This window comes from Amblyomma mixtum, chromosome 6 (assembly GCF_055824585.1).
Source record: "Amblyomma mixtum isolate Tamu chromosome 6, ASM5582458v1, whole genome shotgun sequence".
NCBI classification, from domain to species: domain Eukaryota; kingdom Metazoa; phylum Arthropoda; class Arachnida; order Ixodida; family Ixodidae; genus Amblyomma; species Amblyomma mixtum.
In genome coordinates, this window is record NC_143017.1 from 19,104,277 (window position 1) to 19,125,024 (window position 20,748).

The following is a 20,748-nucleotide window of genomic DNA, read 5'->3' on the forward strand; positions in this document are numbered from 1 at the left end:
ATCTGATCTGAACAAAGTATGTGTTCTAGGCACCGATCTCGCAGCTTGCGAACTTACTCACTTCGATTGTAACGTACACCAATGTAACTTAAAGACAACATCTGGATTTTTCCGCAAGTTCTGCCTTATGTGTCGCTTAGTCTACGAAGGTCGTGCTTATAGAAACACTGACAGAGTCTGTGCCGTCAACACCGCGCCCAGTCTGGCTCAAGACGCTACTAGCTTCGTCAAGAGCGGGGTAGTCGTGTTTTCTAGCGTCATGCGTTGCACCCATGCGATGCCATCAGAAAATTACACAATTTTACAATTTAAGCCGACGATAACGCGCTACTTGTTAGCTCCCATATCCAAGACTTGTGCAGATTGCAACATCCTTCTTCAAAATCTTTATGAGTGGAGTCAAACCAACTTTGTAGTGACGAGCAAGAAGAAGAATACGCACTGCTGGTTCGAACGAGTAATACTCTTATGAATGGATTTTTAGTTTTGAACATAAATGCTAACAGCGTACAATGCGTCCGTGCCATAAAAACGCTAGGTATCATCTTTAAGCAAGACACATGATGGATGTATGGAAACAACTTTATTACACACACAAAAAAAAATCTTCCAGGGTGGTCCCCTACTGGTCCAGGAGTCCACGGGCTTATGCTTCACGTAAAGGCTGATTCACCAGCCATTTCTCATCTATATCAATGATATTGTAAATATACCGGGTGCCTTGAATTTGCTTTTATATGCGGACGACACCAATGTGTTCTTTTCGGGTAGGGATTTAGATGTGCTGTTCAGGGAGGCAAACAATTGGATGTTGGGCTTAACCTCATGGCTGGGAAGTAACCGGCTCGCATTAAACATAAACAAAACAAAGTATGTACTCTTTCGCTCCAAAGGTACTGAAATGTGTTCAATTCCATGTTTAAAATTTAATGGCCTGGACATACAACAGTCTTCTACTACCAGATTTCTAGGTGTGACATTCCACGAAAATCTCTTATGGAATGCTCACATCCACACACTTAGAACTGATCTCTCTCGTGCCTTAGGCATCTTAAACAGACTGAGGTGTTACCTCCCAGCTTTTATCAAACGACTGGTGTACTATTCCCTTATACATTCACGTTTTAGCTACTGCTCTCTTGTGTGGCAAACCACGACGAAAACAAATTTAGATTCCCTACTATCAATACAAAAAAGAGCAATACGCGCTATCAGTAACTTAGAGCTGTCCTCTAGTTGTGCGCCCTACTATAGATCGCATGGAATACTCCAAATGCCTCAGTTCTACAAATACAGACTAAGCCTGGAAGTTTACCGCCAATACCGGTTGGATAAATCTACCTTTGAAACAAGATACCAGGAGAAAAGAAGTTTGTACGATTTAAGAAAGAGCATCATAGTCAAGCCCCGAGCTCGAACAAACTATGGACATCAAAGATTAAGCTGTCAGATAGCAGATTTATTAAACAGCTATCCCGTCATTCATGCCCTATTAACCGAAAATCTTTCATTAAGCAGGTTTAAGAAAAAACTGAAGGGATTATTCTTAAAGGAAGACTAGTGTGTTATGTTCATGTTTTTCTTCTTGTTTTCAATTTTATGTTCCATGTGCTTCAAGTTCGATAGTTTACATGTATTTTATGTTTGGAAGTGTTTTGTTAACATGCATTGCTAGTAGAAGTTGCTGCACTTATTCTTGTACTCCGTTCCTGTACATATTCTTGCACTGTAAAAAAAATATAAGGGGGTTGGGGGATACAGTTTCATCTAAGACATTTCTCTGCATGTAAACTCTGTTGAAACTCTGCATGAGTCTCAAACCGCTGCTTGCCACAGGGTGGCGTGACCTCGTCAGGCACTTTTCCGCCTTTTGTCACGTCCCCCAAGACAATAGTTTTGTATTATTGTCTTGAATAAAAAATGATTGATTGAAATGATTGATTGATTTCTGGCCGGCGGGCTGAGCGGTCCGTAAAGCACCCTCCCAGGAAGAATGAGAGGGATTGGGGATGGGGGGTACTACCTTTGGGGGCACGCCACAGGTGGTACAATCAGGAGGAAAAGTGGGGTGAAAGCATGAGCGACGGTGGGGTGAAATAAAGCAGCCTGTCTGTAATTGTCGCCATGTGTTGCTGGATAAGAGCAACAAGGTACTCTGGGATGGTGGCAGTGTCATGCGGCTGAGTTTGTAGAATGTGGTGATTGGATGATATGTAGAGAGGACCGATGGGGCCTCTTGCGCAGGGTTGGGTGCCTGATCATCCGGAGTCCAGGAGGACACACATCATGAAATAGACACATGGGCACACTCAAAAACTTTCAAAAGCTCCCGGTGTGATGAGCACATTCCGGCGTATGCTTCTTTACAAAATCAAGCTGTTTGTTTACAACTCTCCTTTTTCTAGTCATTTAAATTATGCTCTCCTTGTATGGGAAAGACAACACTAACAATCGTTATTGTGTTACAGGCCCCGCAAAAAAAGGCAAGGTACATTATAACGAACAGCCCCTGGGATTCTCCTGCAGTATGTTTATTCGCGGGGCTTGATATCATGCCAGTCCATTAGGTGTTCATATGCACCTTGATTCTATCGTACTACTTCAGATGTCAGTGCACGTTAAAGTACCCCAGGTGCTTTGAAATTATCCGGAGCCTCCACTACAGTGTCCCTCATAGCCCGAGTCACTGTGGGGCATTAAAACACATAAACCATCATCCTATTCGTCTTCAAAGCATGAAGTCTGCTACTGATAACTGCTCAAAGAAATGACAGAATTAAAGGAAAACTATCAGAGTCGGCTCACAACGCGCCACACTGGAAGAAGGCCGCGTTTGGCAGATTCCACTATATATGGTCATCAGAGATTACAACATTAGTTAGTTATCTTACTTAATAAACTGAAAACAGCAAACATTCACACTTACACACTACATTCTCGTTCTTGGAGACTGTGCTGCATCAGATATGCTTCCACCATGCATTAGAGTCGTCCCTTCCAAACACACCTGTTTGAAATGTTTATTTTTTCGCCTTTTTAGTTGCTGTTGTACAGGACAGTATGCTACAGAATAGCTGTATGTATGATGCTGTTGTGGAATGTATTGGTATACTTTCGCATGGCTAATTAGCACGTGCTACCTATGTTCTTGCGAACAGTTGGTAAAATTATTAATTTGCATATTTAAAAAAACATTGCTGGGGTTTAACTCCGCTTAAACCGATGTGTGACCTGGAAAAGCACAGTGACGCAAATGATGCTGCCACAAGCGCACCATAGCAACGGGATGTCGCAAATCTCAAAGCTGTGAACTAATTCTTCGAGATGACCCGGGGAAAAATTCTTTGGAATGATGCTCATCAAAGTTGGGGCCGCCATCATGTCGGGTACATTAAATAATAGCTGGACATCTATTTTGGTCCAAATCGGCCGAGATCAAATTTCGGGAATGAGCAGGGCCAAATTTTTGAAATTGCCCGGGACAAATCTGGAAGTCGTTATCTTTTCGGGCACGCTCAGTTACGGTTGGATATCAGTTTTTGTTCAAATTGAACATAGCTTAATTTCGGGGGTGGCCGGTTACGAATTATTACCGCTTGGCGCCACAGTTGCTATGGCAAAGTGCAATGGACAAGCAAGATGCAAGACACACAAGCAAGGTTTTTGCTTGGCTGTGACGATCGTACGAGTGTTTCGCACAAACACGTCTGCGCTCTCTTTAGCCACCACTAAATCCTTCATTTTCATTTTTTTTCCACAAAGAAAACCATTAATGGGAGTGCTCACGCTGATCTATGCCGTTTGTAACCGCTGCAGTTTGTTTTGCTTCTGTCGCTGCATGTGTTCCCTCTAAAGCCAGCAGCCTCGTTGGCTTACAGTGTCAAACAGTATTAGTCTCGTACTCCGCAAAATCCCATTACCTGCTCGAAACGACAGCGCAAAGAGCACAATTCAAACCACCGCCAGCAAAAGCCAGAATAGCCAACTAGTATAATATCCCCAATGTCAGGGTTATATGGCCTCGATCAACATCGAGTACCTCAATGAATGGACCCACGAGCTTAAATAGGACGTACAAAGCCACACCAAAAACAGAGAAGCGGTGAATGAGCAGCGCGCGAATGATCCCAACCTAAAACACTTGAGGGAGGCGCGTCTAAGGCTGCAAAAGACCTGGAAGTCGCAGAATCAAAATTTGAGACTGAGAAAGCGCACAGCCGAGCTAGAAAAGCAAATTTCCGAATACACCACGGAGCTAGAAAGACAACGATGAGGACAAGTATGTGATCGGACAAGCGGTCAACTCGGCAGCCGAAATACTTGGTTCATGCTGCGACAGCGCCTTGACCTCACTCAGTAATAGTCAGCCCAGCGAAACAAATTCATTCAGATCGCGCATCAACACGATGGTGTGGTGGAGGATCTCATAAAGAGCCTCAAAGACCTCAATACACATCCGATGCGCAACCCGTAGCCATCGTATGAAGGTGAAGAAAATTCTGAACTAGGCCAGGAATTCAATGTAGTAGAGACATGGCAAGCCCTAAGAGAAAACCATGTCAGCGACTGGCCCCGATGGCAAGATTAACAATAATTTTCCTTGAGACCCATTTCACCATTGCGGACTTGCGCCGTATCACTGGAATATATCATTTCCAAACACATCTTCGTTTTTCTTGATAGGAACAAACTAACTGATATATGGCAGCACGGGTTTCTAAAGAGGCTGTCTACAGCAACCCAACCACTTGAAACAATTTATGATCTCGCTGCAACATTAAATAAGCATAGCCAGGTCGACATTATATTTTTAGACTTCAAAAAAGCTTTCGATCCCGTGTCTCATCCCAAACTATTGTTAAAAGTAAAATCGCTACTCAGAAATGATACTCTGTTAGCGTGGATAGAAGCTTATCTTATCTCTCGTGCCGTCGTCAGAAAGTAAAGGTTGTTAATGTATTTTCCAGACCTGCTAAGTTGAGTCCGGAATTCCTCAGGGATCGGTTCTTGGACTCGTGATTTTAACAGGGGTTTCACAGGCAATGACTTTAATAAAGTTTAAAAAAAGAGTGGTCCAAGAACCGATCCCTGAGGAATTCCGAACTCAACTTAGCAGGTCTGGAAGATACATTAGCAACCAATTCGCCCAATCCTCAGTTCTTCTGCAGTTTTTAAGCAGGAGTAGGCGTACATGACATACATAGCATCACGAAGCTTTCATGCACGCGATCATAAACTTATGGCTAGAGACAAATCAGCTGACACTAACCGAGCTGTAAGTTAATTGCAAAGCAAAAAAAAAAAACATATTGCAGGACAAAGGAAAGACACATGACAAATACATGCCAAATTAGAATAAAGTCAATGCAACTTGACATCACGCTTGAGCCAGAAAAAAATATTGGCAGTGGTTTAGCTCTGGTTAAACCTGGAGGATTGCGAAAGCAACGAGGAGAGAGAGACAATGGAGAGCGCGCGGCAGCGGCGGCGGCCCGGCACGCTAGCTATGCGCCGCTACAGCTTAAAGCCTGGCTTTCAGGCTGGCACTATTCTTCGAAATAGATAAGAAAATAAATAAAACCTTTGGAAATCTCGACCTTACGCCGGTTACGGCCCTTACTACCGTAATCAGCACGCATTCGGAGAAAGGGGATATTCCACAATAATGGAGACCTGCCAAAATCACAGTAATCTCGAAACCAGGAAAGGGGATGGACATGGAAAATCTCAGACCAATCTCCCTTACGTCATTTTTAGGTAAGCTCATCGAGCACAAGGTCTTGAAGAGGCATCAGGTGTAAGCGGAATACTACCTCCTCAAGGCGGAATGATAGGCTTCTGAGCGCTTCTCTCAATACAGGACATTAGAGCTCCTGATTAGCGAAATCAACCTGCGTAGCAACACTGTCACGGCAGTCTTAGGCTTCGATCTGCATAACGCCTTCGGCAATGTCACGCATGAGAGTATACTCACCAACCGTTCCCAGCTCAATCCGGGCCGCAGAAAATACAACTACGTCCGATCTTTTTTAATGGAATGAACGGCTGAGATCTAGGCCGGAGGCACGAACTCAGATACCATAAGCATGGGGACCCTCTGAATACTGCTGGGCTCGCTTCTGTTACCCTTCCTTTTCAACCTGGCCTTTATAGACCTGCCAGCTAAACTAAGAACTGTGCCTAATCTCAGGTTCCCATTATACGCGGATGACATCGCTCTATGGAGTGCCAAATTTCTAGATAGCGACAATAGCCTCCTGTGCTATTTATTGTCTTAAGTAGATTAGCGCAGCGAGATGCGGAGCTACTAGAGGGGTTGTATATATTGGATACTAATTTGAATGATTATTTTGTAACATCATTCGGTATGATTTCTATAGTGACGTGTGCTACCTCGTGTGTGTGGTCGTGTATTGTGTGACTGAGTGTTATGACTACTTGCTACTTTCTAGAAGAATATGACAGCAATTAAGTCTGTTTCGGCACATGACCCACTTTATTCTCAAGTCTGTTTCGCCACATCACCGACTTTATTCTCGTTCTTGCACCTGCGTCTCCGTCTTCTGAGCAGACGGCTGAGTTAAAATTTGCAGTCAGGAGCCAAGACAGGGTACGCGGCTGAGGATTCCTGACTGCATCTTTGAAATTTTAGATGGCTCTTTAGCATTTTTAGTGCATGTACACTACGTCTGTTTAATAATTCCTTTGCGCTTACGGCCATCATTATACGCCATGAACCGTATCATGTTTCAACTTTGAACCCTTATGTACAGTGTTTGTCAAAAGTTTAGAGAACAGGGGGTTCACTTATAAGCTTTATATTGGGACTCCAGGAGCATTCGTGGAAGTCCTGCCTATTGCAGGAGGCAGTAGTAGAAATCTCACATTCAGGAAATTTGGAGCGCTAGAGATTCATTAAGAACGACACAGTATAGCTCAAAAGAAAACCCCCTGGGCTCCAAACTTTTGATAAAGGCTGTACCTCCGTAGATACTACATTACAACACTGGAGACCTCGACCCACAGGACATGTCATGGAACTGAACTGAGCGCTAATCGTGCGCTTGGCGGTCTTTGGCCGAAGATGCCGATGCGCCATGAAAATGCGTCATCATCAGCATAGATCCCATAATTCCCACAGATGTTGTCGAAGATGGCTCGGGCTTTCACCGTCTTCACCTGCCCTTGTTCGTATGCCAGTACTCTAGTACACTTGTAACCAAGTCTGGGACGCCGTTTCTTTGCGCAGCATGCCTGGCCGGCTGCTGGTGCTCGCGCCCCTGGCGTTGCTGCTCGCACCCGTGCCGGCGCTTGCGGAGAGAGCTGATGGGCGCCGAAACCAAGGTGAGAGCACAGCGTTAAAGGGACAGGGAGGACAAAGGGAAGTCGACCTGCATCGACTACATCGATACAGTCCCGCGTTGGAGTCTCAGAAAGACCATCGTCGTCGGAAACGGAACCTTTATAATTGTACTTCTTGACGGAGACATCATGAACGCTTTGGTAGTGGCCACAAACAACGCGCTGAAACCGACAAAAAACTTTACTAATAGGAATGCGTTGCACATTGATCCAGCTAAGAAAAAATTGTTGTTTCCAGAGGCAAAAACAAAAGTTTATCTCGCCAAGAATATATTCCTTCTGAGTATCGCATCAGAAATCGTGCCTTAGCTTAAATAATTTGATAAAAGATTTAATGAAAGAACATCCTGGGAATACCTTGTTGTCTTCCAAGTAAATATATGCTCACATACTATGGGCCTTCTTTATTGGAACTGTGAGATGCTAGAACGGCGCGTAATGGTAATGTTAGAGCATTTATTGTTTTAATGTGATGTCATCTATTGCCATTTAATTGTTGGGGTAAAAAATGCAAATATTCTTTAAAAACAACATATATTAAATGCATTACAGAAAAAAAAACTGAATTTTTAAATCGTTACGCAAGAGAGAGAGGGAAAAAACATTTAATGTCGAACAAAGAAGGTGCGCGACCCAACACCCTCGGCCGCAGGCCGTGGATGTCAGAGGGAGACACCGCCTTGAATGCTGACCGGGATGTGTTCCTCGGCGGCCTCCTCAGCCAGTCAGACGAGTTTCCGCTGGGTCTCGGAGTCCGAGCTGCTGCGTTGCTGTCAAAGTGGTATCCGTAGCTATGCCAAGCTGTGAAACAGCAGCGTTAGTCCTTCAAAATGAAGTAAATGGATTAGGGCGACACATAAGCTCTGCCTTAAAAGTATCACCTACAGCTCTAATGGTTATGTGCTGCTTTCTTAATTAGTACCACTTTCTGATTACAACCCCCCATTCCGTACATCAATAGGCGCACTAGACCACGTGATACACCGCAGGACACACAAGGTCTCTCTTCAACTACGTTGAACAGGCGTCCCTAAATTGTATAACGATACCATGTCTGACTTGTAGCCTGAGAGTCATGGGTTCGATTCCAACCAATTATTTCCGTTCAATGTATACAATTTACATACAGAGATGCCGAAATGACATCTCAGTAATGATACAACATAATATCCGGGATTTGAGTCGAGTTTTAATCGCTTTTATTCCACAGCTCAACGTGTGACGTCGCAACCCTGTCGGCCAGCCCTGAATGTTTGTGACAAAGCGCACGGCTTTTTCTCCGAATGCGCGCTCTAACGCTGTTGAGCTAAAAAATGACGGAGGGCACTTACGACTGCTGACGTTTTTTAACCGCGAAAGCGTTGATTATTAAATTTTGTAGTTTTCCTTCCTTTCTAATGACGCGCCTACACAATGTAATCAAGTCGTAAGACCATAAAAGGCTTTACAAGGCTTTCGCCTTAAAAGCGGAATGTAGGTATCGCCACCACCTTGCGAATTTGAGAGTAAAACCAGCGCGTCCAGACAGACCTTATGTACCGATCCCGGAGGCTATTATGCACGGCTATTCAATTCAAGACAGTTGCAGCCCGTCCTTTTCTGTAAGGACGTCTAGAGTTTGAATGGACTGGCGAGATCTTTAGCGACGTGGCGCACGAATACACCTTAGCATTTGTCGTCAACTGGGGGCCTCTACCCCGAACTCAGATAAGCCAGCATAGTATCCGATAATGAGATTACCTCTCAGTATAAACAAAAAAGTCAAATCTCCGAACCACACAAATAATTAAGCAAATCGCGGCAAGTCACCTGGAGGCAACTCCAGACAGACACATCCTTTAACCAGTACATGCACTCAAAATGGCTCCCCGATGAGTTCAGCCCCGTCTGTTCTCCTTGCGGGGACCGACAAGGCAACACTCCACACATGTTATGCTTGTACAATCGAGGTAAACAGCGATAGGGCCTGCAACTCTCCGACCAATCACAGTGGGAGGCTGCTCTGCTCAGCTTGGACCCTGAAGTTCAGCGGTTCACGAGAAGGGCCTAAGAGGTGGCCAGAAGTCCGGCATATTGGATGTCCACCATAGAGATGGAGGTCTACCCCTTTTCATGACCCCGATCTTTCTCAAAATAAAGTTGCTCTCTATTTCTCTCGACAAATGAGTCTTTTAAGGCGAGACAAACGACAACTTACGCGGAGGGAGCGAGAGAATCAAATGTTTCTGAGAAAATAGGGATATCCTCAGCATCCCTATAAGACACCCACCCCAGAGCGAAAGTGGCACTCCCAGGAAAACTCCTTCCACCTACTGTTGCTAACCGCTGTAGGAAACATTTCGGTAATGCCTTGTGAGACCCAACCGTTACTATACGGACATAATAAAAGTGTCCTAACCTAGCAACAACCATCTTTCCAAATTCCGTGATTCTAACCGGAACTATGAAAGCGGCTGGCGCACCTTGTGCAACATTTTAACGCTAAAACAGCTGAGAAGTGCGAAGCTATTCTGGGGCATTGAAACTGGGGATTGTGGGTTCATATTTGCAGAGGTGTTGTCGCACAATGAAAGACAAGGGACGGACGCATGAAACTAGGGAAGCGGCAAAAATAGCTACACTGGCAATAGTTTGGGTGAGCCTTCCACCCACTTGTCTCATTGAGCACTTGCCGTCCTTCTTTCCGATTCCCGCTTGTCATTTGGTGCCGCTGCAATGCGGCGTGTACAATTACCTGTGCATTTCCTAAATGAAGCCGTATATAGGAGGTGCGTCTCCACCGTGACTACGGACAACTTGAGACCCATCTCACTGACGTCATTGGTGGGAAAGGTCATGGAGACGATGGTACGGGATCGCCTCTCTCCATACATGGCGGGTAAGGGCTTCATTGCAGGCACTATGTGCGAGTAACGTCCGCACATGTTTGCACAGGATGTCCTACTCCAGCTACACCGGGATATAATACGACCCACAGCCATGCAACAAAACGGCAAGGCCGTTCTGGCCCTCGATCACAAGGGGGCGTTTGACAATGTTAAACATGGTAGCATACTCTCTAACTTGAACACCACTAACTGCGGAGCGGAGGTCTTCACCTGTGTTAGAGACTTTCTCACTGCACGTCAGGCACTCCTCCGGATCGAGGACGAGGAATACGGCCCGTACGCTACGGGTGCGCGGGGTACACCACAGGGGGTGGTGCTATCGCCACTCCTTTTCAACATCGCTATGGTGCACTTCCCCGGCCGGCTGGCTCAGATGGAGGGCATAAAACACGCGCTCTACGCAGACGATATTACAATCCGGACCACCAAGGGGAGCCTTGGGGAGATGGAGGTTCGCCTTCAGCTGCAGGCCGCCTCCATAGTCAATGCATATGCTGCCGGCTGTGGTCTCCAATGTGTTCCCGCAAAATCAGAGCTTTTATATGTCAGGGAAAATCACAAGGACAACACTTATCTACAAATCTCTCTGTCGGGTGGTCCCATCAGAGAAGTGGCAAAGTTCTGTATCCTGGGTCTGTTCATCAGTAACAGGCTTAGGCTGGGCTCTGCTATAGCGAAACTCAAGCGCATAGGCGAACAGGTACAGCGCATGATCCACCGCGTTTCCAACAAGCAGGGTGGTCTGCATGGCAGGGACGCGTTACGGCTCGCCCATGTCTTCGTGACCAGCCGGATCCTCTACGCCGTGCCGTACCTGCGCACCACCAAACAAGAAGACGAGCGCATTGACGCCATCATCAGGAAGGCAGCAAAGCGAGCACTAGACTTCCCGGTGGCTACAGCCAACGACAAACTGAAGGAGCTGGGGGTTGTAACCTCCTATCATGAGTTGAGGGAGACCCACCTCGTGAACCAATATACGCGGCTCACGCAGACGGCTCCTGGGCGCCGCCTGCTAAACCGCTAACACATCGAACTCACATGCATACCAGAGGGGACGGAGAACGTCCCGGTCCTGTAGCACAATATGCTCTGGTCGCTCCTCTCCCGCGAAACATGGACGTGACTTCACATGAAGGCAGACGACAAGCGCGGGTTTACACGGTTGGGAGGCTATATGGATCTAAACAGGGCGTCTGCAACGTGGTTATCACATGGCCGTCGCCCGCGGGATTCCTCACGGCTGTCGTAGTCCAACGGGGAATGAATGTCGATGGGCTATCTTTTCGGGCCCCGAATTCAAAGCGAGAGAAGGAAGTTGCAATAGCTCTCACTGCTGCCGATCCAACACCGAGAACACTTGTCACAGACTCTCACCGGGCCTGTGAACACTGTCTTGCAGGGAAAATATCTCCTCTTGCCTCCCAAATTCTCACACGGGCTCCCACCGATCCAACTCGCACAAACGTAATCTGGGTTCCTGGACACCACGGTCCACGAGGCAGTGAGGCCGCTAATGCCGCCGTCCGAGCGCTCACACACCTGGCTCCTCATCCTAGATCTCCTGGCTGAGATGCTCATAAACCGCTTCTGCGTTTCCGCGAAAATCTTAATTCATTACTGCGACAGCCACCGCCTTTACCCGGCACCTGCGAAGGGGCTGAGTAAGACAGAGGAGCGAACTCTGCGGCGCCTGCAGACAGGAACTATTCTGCCCCGCCACCTTCCAAACACTTTGATCGAGACATATTTGGGCGCTGCCCGCACTGTGGAGAGATCTGCGATATCTTTCACATGATGTGGGCATGTACTCAAAACCCTCAGCTTCCCGCTCCCCCATCTCCCACACGGGAGGCATGGGAGACTGCCCTCCTCAACTGCTCCACACTGAGTCCCAAAGGGCTCTAGTAAATCGGGCGCGATAAGGGGCCTCGTCGTGCCGTGTCCCGGACTAAGGATACCGACCATGCAGCGGGGCTTTCTGACCCCCATACTCTCTAAAATAAGTTCACCACTACGAACACCACTACCTTTGTGTGATAGCCTTCCTCGATAACTGTCGAACATCCGCTGTGTAATCTTCGATGTGGTTCTGATTTTTGTTTGTTGTTTTGGTTTTGTTTCGTTCCCTATATATTTCTCGTGGTTTTTCAATAAAATTCAGTTGCTAGACAGCGCCCGTGTCGTGTTCTGTTTCTTTGGTCCCTTGTCCGTTTTGCGCTGGTCCACAATATGAACTACCTTTGTCCCTTGCCTTATATGTTTAACTGGGTTTTGCACCTATTTTTGTGCAATCATATTCGGTAGTACCCAGATGGCGCAGCGCATCTTTAGCAAAACCTCCTCTCCATGCATTGCCCTTTAGCCGCAGCAGGCGTGGTGCCGGGCGCCATCATCGTGGATGTGCGGCACGGGCTGCTGCTGCCGCAGGGCCGATCGCGCGAGGAACTGGAGCCCGTGATCCGTGACAGCCTGCGCATCTTGGACCAGTACCTGCACGCCACCGCTACCGGGCCCGGAGGCGCCGCAGAGCTGAACGCGCCGCTGCACAGAGTCAAGCGCAGAGTCAAGCGCAGGATCAAGCGCAGCGCGCCGGGCCGCTACGCGCTCAACGCATTCGCCATCAATCCGCAGCCCACGAACGCGTCGGCAGGCGGCGGCTACTACACAGTGTTCGCCCGGGTCTCGGAGGCCATGCTACAGGACCTGATGGGCCAGCGACCTCCGCCGCCAGAGGGTCACCGCCATGAGCCGCCCAGTCAATACTCGGGACAGCTATTCAACTACGTGGTCAACGCGACCGCCAAGCAGCCGACGCCTCTGCGGCCACCCGCGCAGGTATGTTTTTTTACTGTGCGGGAACGTTTTAACCAATATCAATGGAAATACGAGGCATCATGTTTAAGGCTACCCCCCGTTTACAGATATTCGCTTTCTGCACTGATTCCTCACAAACTTCACCACGTGGATTTTGTTCATATAAACCAATCAATCTTTTATTTTTAACTCCAGGTTGAAAAAAAGAAAACAGTCGCAGACTGCTTGAGAGTGCCGGGACCCCCCCCCAAACATCAGCAGACAGCAAATTCAGAAATAGGTGTACACATAAAATTGAAATCAAAACCTTCCAGGCATTTGTTTCCTAATAAAATGAACAATATTCTTCTAGTTATTTCCCTCTCGTGATCTGGATCAGCTGTCACTACCTGCCCTAAATAGACATATTCTCTTACTACTTCAAGCACATGGCTACCAATTGCGAACTGCAGTTCCCTTGCTAGGCTGTTGAACATTACTTTGGTTTTCTGCATGTTAATTTTTAGCCCCACCGTTCTGCTCTGCCTGTCTAATTCATTGATCATGCTTTGCAGTTCATGTCCTGAGTGACTTAGCAAGGCAATGTCATCAGCGAATCGCAAATTACTTAGGTATTCTCCATTAACTCTTATCCCCAACTGTTCCCATTTCAGGCCCCGGAATACCTCCTTTAAACGGGCAGTGAATAGCATAGGTGAGATCGTGTCTCCCTGCCTGACACCTTTCCTTATTGGAATGTTATTACTGACTTTATGGAGAACTATGGTAGCTGTGCAATCGTTATAAATATCTTTCAATATGGCAGGCTATCTCAGATCATGAATGGCAGTTTACCAATATCCCTCAAGAGAAAAGTATACAACAGGTGTATCTTACCGGTACTCACCTATGGGGCAGAAACGTGGAGGCTAACAAAGAGGGTTCAGCTTAAGTTAAGGAAAACGCAGCGAGCTATGGAAAGAAAAATGATAGGTGTAACGTTCAGAGATCGGAAGCGGGCGGAGTGGGCGAGGAAACAAACGCGCGTTAATGACATCCTAGTCGAAATCAAGAGGAATAATTGGGCTTGGGCAGGGCATGTAATGCGAAGGCAAGATAACCGCTCGTCTTTAAGGGTAACGGAGTGGATTCCAAGAGAAGGCAAGCGTAGCAGGGTACGGTAGAAAGTTAGGTGGGCGGATGAGATTAAGAAGTTCGCAGGAATACGATGGCCGCGGCTGGCGAAGGAAAGGGTGAATTGGAGACACATGGGGGAGGCCTTTGCCCTGCAGTGGGCGTAGTCAGGCTGATGATGATGATGATGATGATGAAAATGAACACTATAGCAGGGAAGCAACACCAGAAGCACAGAAAAAAGAAATGATATACAAATTCAGATAATGATAATGCTTGTAGACTTTAAAGGCGTACACTGTAAGGATGTGACCAAAACAGCAAAAATGATTGCCTTCAAGCTTTCGCACAGCAGTCGCGAGTTCGTTTCCGAGTAAAAGTGAAGAATTGAATACATAGTTTTTCGTGTTTATTTAGTACAAAGGAAATCTGACACGCAAGTGACTGGAGTAAGGATCCGGCACGACATCGGCGACCAGATACTTACTCCAATCATTGCAAGTATCCAATACGGGTTTCGGACGCTGTTCGAAAATCACTTCTTTGGGTAGTTAAACCACAAGACTTCTTCAAAAAAATTCAAAAAGTTCGCCTGAGATGTAGAAGGAGTAAGAACAAACGGAATTCTAAAATAGTCATCACATTGATCATGTCAAAATCAATAAATAATTGGCCAGTTGGGTGCAGTAGAAATTTAGCGCTGTGCTTTACTTTGCATATGAAGAATAATGTGCAGATTTCGAACAATGGTTGTAGCCCAAACAAGCGTGCAGTAATTCTTGCGAGGCGTAAGAAGAGCGTAATAAATTTGCAGTCTGGCTTTTACTGGTAGAAACTTCTGGCAGCAGGATATTGCACCTGCTGCTGGTGATAGGTATTTTCATAATGCTTTGACATAGAAAGCCCATGTCATATGAGCTGAGAAAGTTACGCCCAATACTTTGTCAACTACTATTTCTATCTCCAGTTAATCAAACGGAACATCTGATCCGCACAATCGCGAATGAACACAGAGGGGTAAAGGAAGCCGAAACCAGGAGACTAGTGCAGGCCTTGATTCTGAGTAGAGCTATTTGCTCGACCCCGTACCATTGTCTCAATGTCAAAGAACTTTTGCCGATATCATGCCATCTCATTCTATTTTATCAATGTGGTTTTTCTCTGTGTGAGCCATTTCTATTTCTAGTACCCTTTTTGATGCCATCTCGTCCACTGCCCAGTTTTCCGCCCTTGCACGCAATAGCGCTCTTCGGTATCTTTCTTCTTTAATCAGCGCAAGCTGCCCTTTTATTTTTCTAATATCTTCTATCCATCTGCCGGGTACCTTACATTCTTCCTCGTGTAGTGTTCCCAGCAAACCTTTTAGTTGGGTTTCTTCAATTTTTTTTCCTCGTACCGCAGGCAACTGGACCTATCAATAGCTTTTATTTTAATTAGTTCCTTGCACGTCTCCCACTGCTACCAGATTTCGTGCTATGTCCCCGACCTCACTTTAATGTGTTCATTCGATACAATACGTTGAAACCACTGAGCAATGTTGTTCCGTTTCCATAACTCCCAGCTAAGTGCATTGTTTCATTGTTTAGCGCCGAACAAGCATTTCACCAAGCAGTGCACCGTGAATAACATGGCACAACCTGGTATTTATTTGTATGGAAATCAAATCCAGCGACACAAATTCTCTCACGACGCGCGTCTCGAACCCTGGAAGTGCGTCTACTATACGGCATTCTCACCACCCAGGCACTCGGGCACATCTTCCCTATTCCACTCGTTTGTTAACTGACACAACACCTCAGTCTGTGAAGCCGCGTGTGCTGGCCTTCTCCTGGGCATTCAATACGCAGTTTAAATCACCCAGCATTACTACCTGCCTTTACGTACTTGATTGTTGCATAACATTCTCGAAAAATACTGCTCTTTCCTCAAAAATGTTAGGAGGGCACACACAAATAACGCGCCCCTCAGCATTGCTGTGTGCACAGTCGGCTACTGCACACCGCCCTGACAAGCATGAGTAATGAAAAAAGTTGCAAAAAGATTTGCCGGACTAGTCGGTTCATTTCTGAAATAAAGGGTTAGGACACAAGGGAGACACATTCACGACACTTGGAAGCGCAGACTGACAAGTTCATTTTTCAGGAACACGCAAGCCGCATTTAAGCGCTCGAATTTCTTGTGCAATGTACCGGCTTGTCACAGAGAGCGCTTAAATACGGCTTAATCTCCTTTGCGAGCGCGCAAAAGAACATACACCTGTTCTTATCGCGCATTGTGTACGCATAGGCACTGTTCGGCTAACGATCATCTCATTGTCCGTGCTTGCTTTAGAAGACCATCGGTACGGGCCCATCGTGCTCACTGTGACCTGCCTGCAACATGCCAAGTGGCAGAAAGGAACGTCCCTACAGTGTTACGTATACGCCACCCAGTTCCTGAAGGCCTAACATAATGTTATGAGCTGTTTCTGACAAAACATGACATGAGCCCTTTCTTTGCGGCATGTATTTTTGTATCCGAGCCTCAACACTAGCCTTCGGGTATGGGTGCAGACATCGTTTGCTAAACTGTGTGGCAGAAGTAGAAATGGTTGGTTGGTTTATGGGGTTTAACGTCCCAAAGCGGCTAAGGCTATGAGAGACGCCGAAGTGGAGGGCTCCGGAAATTTCGACCACCCGGGGTTCTTTAACGTGCAACAACGTAGTCATAGCGCGGGAAACAACACAGGACAAAGAGGAGACGGGACAAGCGCTAACTTTCAACACAGCGGATTTATTGCAGATCAGGAGCGTATATACACTACAGATACGGCAGAAAGAAAAATAAAGAAGAAACATGAAGGACCATAACAAAATGCCACATGTCGTCATGCCAAGAACTCGAGCTCTTTCTTCGATAACGCCACAGACGCTCTGCTGACGAATTGGTCTCCTGCCCGTGCTATCTCACACGCTTCCTTGATTTCTCTAGCTAGATAGTTTCGGTGCCGATACATAATGACTGTCTTGTCTAACAGGGCCGGTGTTATTTCCTGTGCTATGATTGCACTGTTGCAATGAATTTCCAACCTGCTCAAGCCTATTCTGTTCTTTAACGTGCACTGACATCGCACAGTACACGGGCCTCCAGAATTTCTCCCCCAAAGAAATTCAACCGCCGCGGCCGGGATCGAACCCGCGTCTTTCGGGTCAGCAGCCGAGCACCATAACCACTGAGCCACCGCGGCGGCCCAGAAGTAGAAATCAAGTTCCACTCATGCTAGCGCTCACTGGTGGCTGCGTGGTTTTTAACCGGATTCAGAGAAATGGATGCGTTCCTTTGGTTTACTCTCGTGTAAGCTTATCCTTGTGTTTGGTAACTACTTGGCTGTTTTTGAATTCTGAGTAACATGAACAGTCACGACAGTGAATACTTATGTGGCGGGCCGCGTTCTTACTGCAGGCGGCGCTGGTGTTGCCAGCGGGGGCGGCGTCCAAGAAGGACGAGACGGCGCGGCAAGGAGTGAAGTGCATTTACCGCAAGAACTCGGTGCTCTGCTACCAGTCGCCGTGAGGGCGCAAACCCCGGCCCCGCCGGCAATGCCGCAGCCAAGGCGACGCGCGTTCGCAAATGAAAAATTCCAAAAACCGGCGTACATGCTTTATTCACTCCCATTGCCTCAGGAAGACACGAAGCTACTTAATAAGACACACAGAAGCCTTTGAGAGGAGACCTTTTGGTGCGATTGCATTTACAGTGGCCAAATTCCCCTCAATTAGACGTTGTTTGCTTCTTTCTATGAAGCCTTCTTTGTGGCAGGCTGTCGACCTGCCCCGCGGGTAACTGCACAGTGTCCTCTCAAAGTCTGTGGAAGGATTTGGAGCAGACTAGAAATCTCAATCAGAATGGCCATTGACAAGATTGATGAACAAAGAATTGAGATCGGTTGTACCCAAAAAAAAGTCATCACTAAAGGGAAAAAATAGTATGCAGCTACAACTTGCAGCGAAACCAGAAACGCAGAACGAGCTCAAGTCAGATACCTCACCGCAGGGTTGGCGAACAATGTGAAAAAGAAGTATTGCAGTTTAACAAGCATATTTTGACACATACGCGCTAGCAGTGTACGCTTACAAAATGCTTTGAGTTTACACTAAAACAGCATATTTTTCTACATAAAATGGGAAACTAAAACCATATACCTTATGCATTCCGAATTTTTTGTTGGTGAGCACAACTTGGTTTTTTTTTTGGTTAAGAAGATATTAAAGCGTGCAAAAAGTTATGAAGACAATGAGTACATTGGTTTTCAACGGAGAACCATGTCCAGTACACTGCCCATGGAAATCCATTTTTTGTGCTAGGAGTCGCACATTTTCATTCGTACTGGAAGAATTGTCGCTGCTTTCTTCGCTATTAAGCACAGACTCTGGCTGGATTTATTCCGCTTCGTCGCCTTGGTCGGAATCGATATCAAGGTCTGACTCGTCTCCAAACAAAAGTTCCTGGATTTCCTCATTAGTGAGCGTGTTTTCTGGAAATAAACAACCAAATGGTGCTCAAAATCTTACTACTTGCCTGAAAAATTGACATCAGGATGTTTATGCCATGACATTGGGAGTTCTGTAATTTTGGAGCCAAAAAATATTGAAAATCAAACATGACCCGCTTGCGCGCCGATTTGAACAGTACGCGCTAATTGAATCCTAATGACCAGTACACTGGACATAAGTCATTATCGCATTGCGAAAAAACTACATATATATATGACAAACTTTTAATCACATTACTTCAAATGAAGTTTAATTAAGGCGCCCGAATTTATTTATTTAAATTGCATTAAGAGAAACATTTAAAAGAAATTACTTTCTTGAGCAGGTCACGCGCGGCGATCTGCGCGTGGAGGACGCCATTACTCTGTGCTTCCCTCCTGAGGAGATGCGACCGAAAGAAGAACTATCATGATCTAGATATTCCTCGTCTTTTCCCGAAGCAGTGGAAATAATTTTGGTTCTGATTTTGGCTTTGCTTGCTTTTTTGTTGCTTTGTTTCTTATGTGCAGTGTACTGGTCGTTGGGTGGGAAAGGGATATTAAAAAAAAAAGTGCGGTGCAGTGCTCTAATGAAGTGACTAGTGAAACTGGTCTGTTAACGCCGGCCTGAGGTCGAAACGTACCAAGCTTCTTGTAAATGTCCGCTGCATGATATTCCAGAGCGTCACTACATCTCTGCAATTGATTAAACAATGGTCATTTGTTTCTGAAGAACTACAAAAGCGGCAATTTACACTAGACACAAAAATACAATTTTCTTGACCATGTTAAACCGGCAAAGTCTCGGTGTGCAGCCTACAGAATTCCCCTCCCAATGTAAAGCTTGTTAATTACCTGTCTTTGATCAGGCCAAAACTAAAATACGCTTGTGTAGTGTGGCATCCGCATACGACATCTAAGAAGATTGAAAAAATACAAAGGAAAGCTGTTAGGTTTGTGTTCTCCAAATTTTCCCAATCTAATTCACACTCCGAAATAATGCAGGCTCACGGTAACCTCCTCCCTTTGTGTCGGCGAAAAAGTACCCATTTATATTTTCTTTCCCTGTAGCTCCACCATAAGTTGGAATTTGAACCGACACCATATCTATTCCGGCAACCCGTAATAAACACGCGACACCGTCACACTAGCCTGATAGCACCATACTTTGCACCCACAAATCTGTTCAAATTTTTATTTTTTCCCTGCAAAATAGCGGACTGAAACTCTTTGTCCCCCACGGACCAACACTGACTTTTTTGACATGAGTCATGTTTTGTAACTGAATGCATGTGTTTTTGTTTCTTTATTTTGTAAACTGCAAGTTGCCATGCGATTTTTCTGACTTACTCATTCTGTGCAGTGCCCGTCCTGCTTGAACCTATCCATGGTCTGCAGGGTGTAAATAAATAAATAAATAAATAAATAAATGAAACGGCTTTGTACACGCCGAGAAGGATATTTAGGTAGTTTTGAGTATGTCAAGGCTCGGTAAACTAAAATACACAGAATAGAACATGGGCGAAGGAAAAAGCATAAAAATGACACGCATGTGCAACCATTCCCTCGGCACTGAAAACAGGAACTCGGGTGGAAACGAACAAGTATTAAATGAACAGCCAAATACACCACATTCATTAAGCCCCGCAAACACCGACGATCACAAACATTAGAAGATACACTGAGGTTTAGCTAAACATTGACCTCTAAGAATGAACGCACTATTGAGTGTGTGAACTATAGAAGGAAACAAAGCCTAGGCTTCCAGAGCGTTCCGCCGGAAAAAGTTATCAAACCTCTTTCATTCAAAGGGCGAAAGCCACATAAAAATAGCGAGAAACTCGGGGTAAAATGATTTGTGGAAAGAATATTTTTGAGCACATAATTTTAGTTGGGCAAAATAGGTCACAGCTTTTGCCCTGCATGAAATCGAGAGACCATAGGCAGAAGATGTCTGAGCACTGCTCTGAAGAGTATGTGTGTGGTCAAGGGGATGCCTGGGTACTCCGGGTGTTCATATAGTTTTCGAGCGCAACGGCACACGTCCAAAGAAGGGAA

At 46.0% G+C, this 20,748-nt stretch overlaps 1 protein-coding gene across 1 annotated transcript; it reads left to right on the top strand.

Annotated features, from left to right (window-relative positions):
• Positions 1 to 7,223: 7,223 nt before the first annotated feature.
• Positions 7,224 to 18,718, top strand: LOC149338343 (uncharacterized). The gene is made up of 3 exons (XM_089550305.1): positions 7,224 to 7,344; positions 12,616 to 13,088; positions 17,622 to 18,718. The coding sequence occupies exons 1-3, from the start codon at positions 7,251 to 7,253 to the stop codon at positions 17,730 to 17,732; spliced, it is 678 nt and encodes a 225-aa protein (XP_089406431.1). The 5' UTR covers positions 7,224 to 7,250; the 3' UTR covers positions 17,733 to 18,718.
• Positions 18,719 to 20,748: the final 2,030 nt, after the last annotated feature.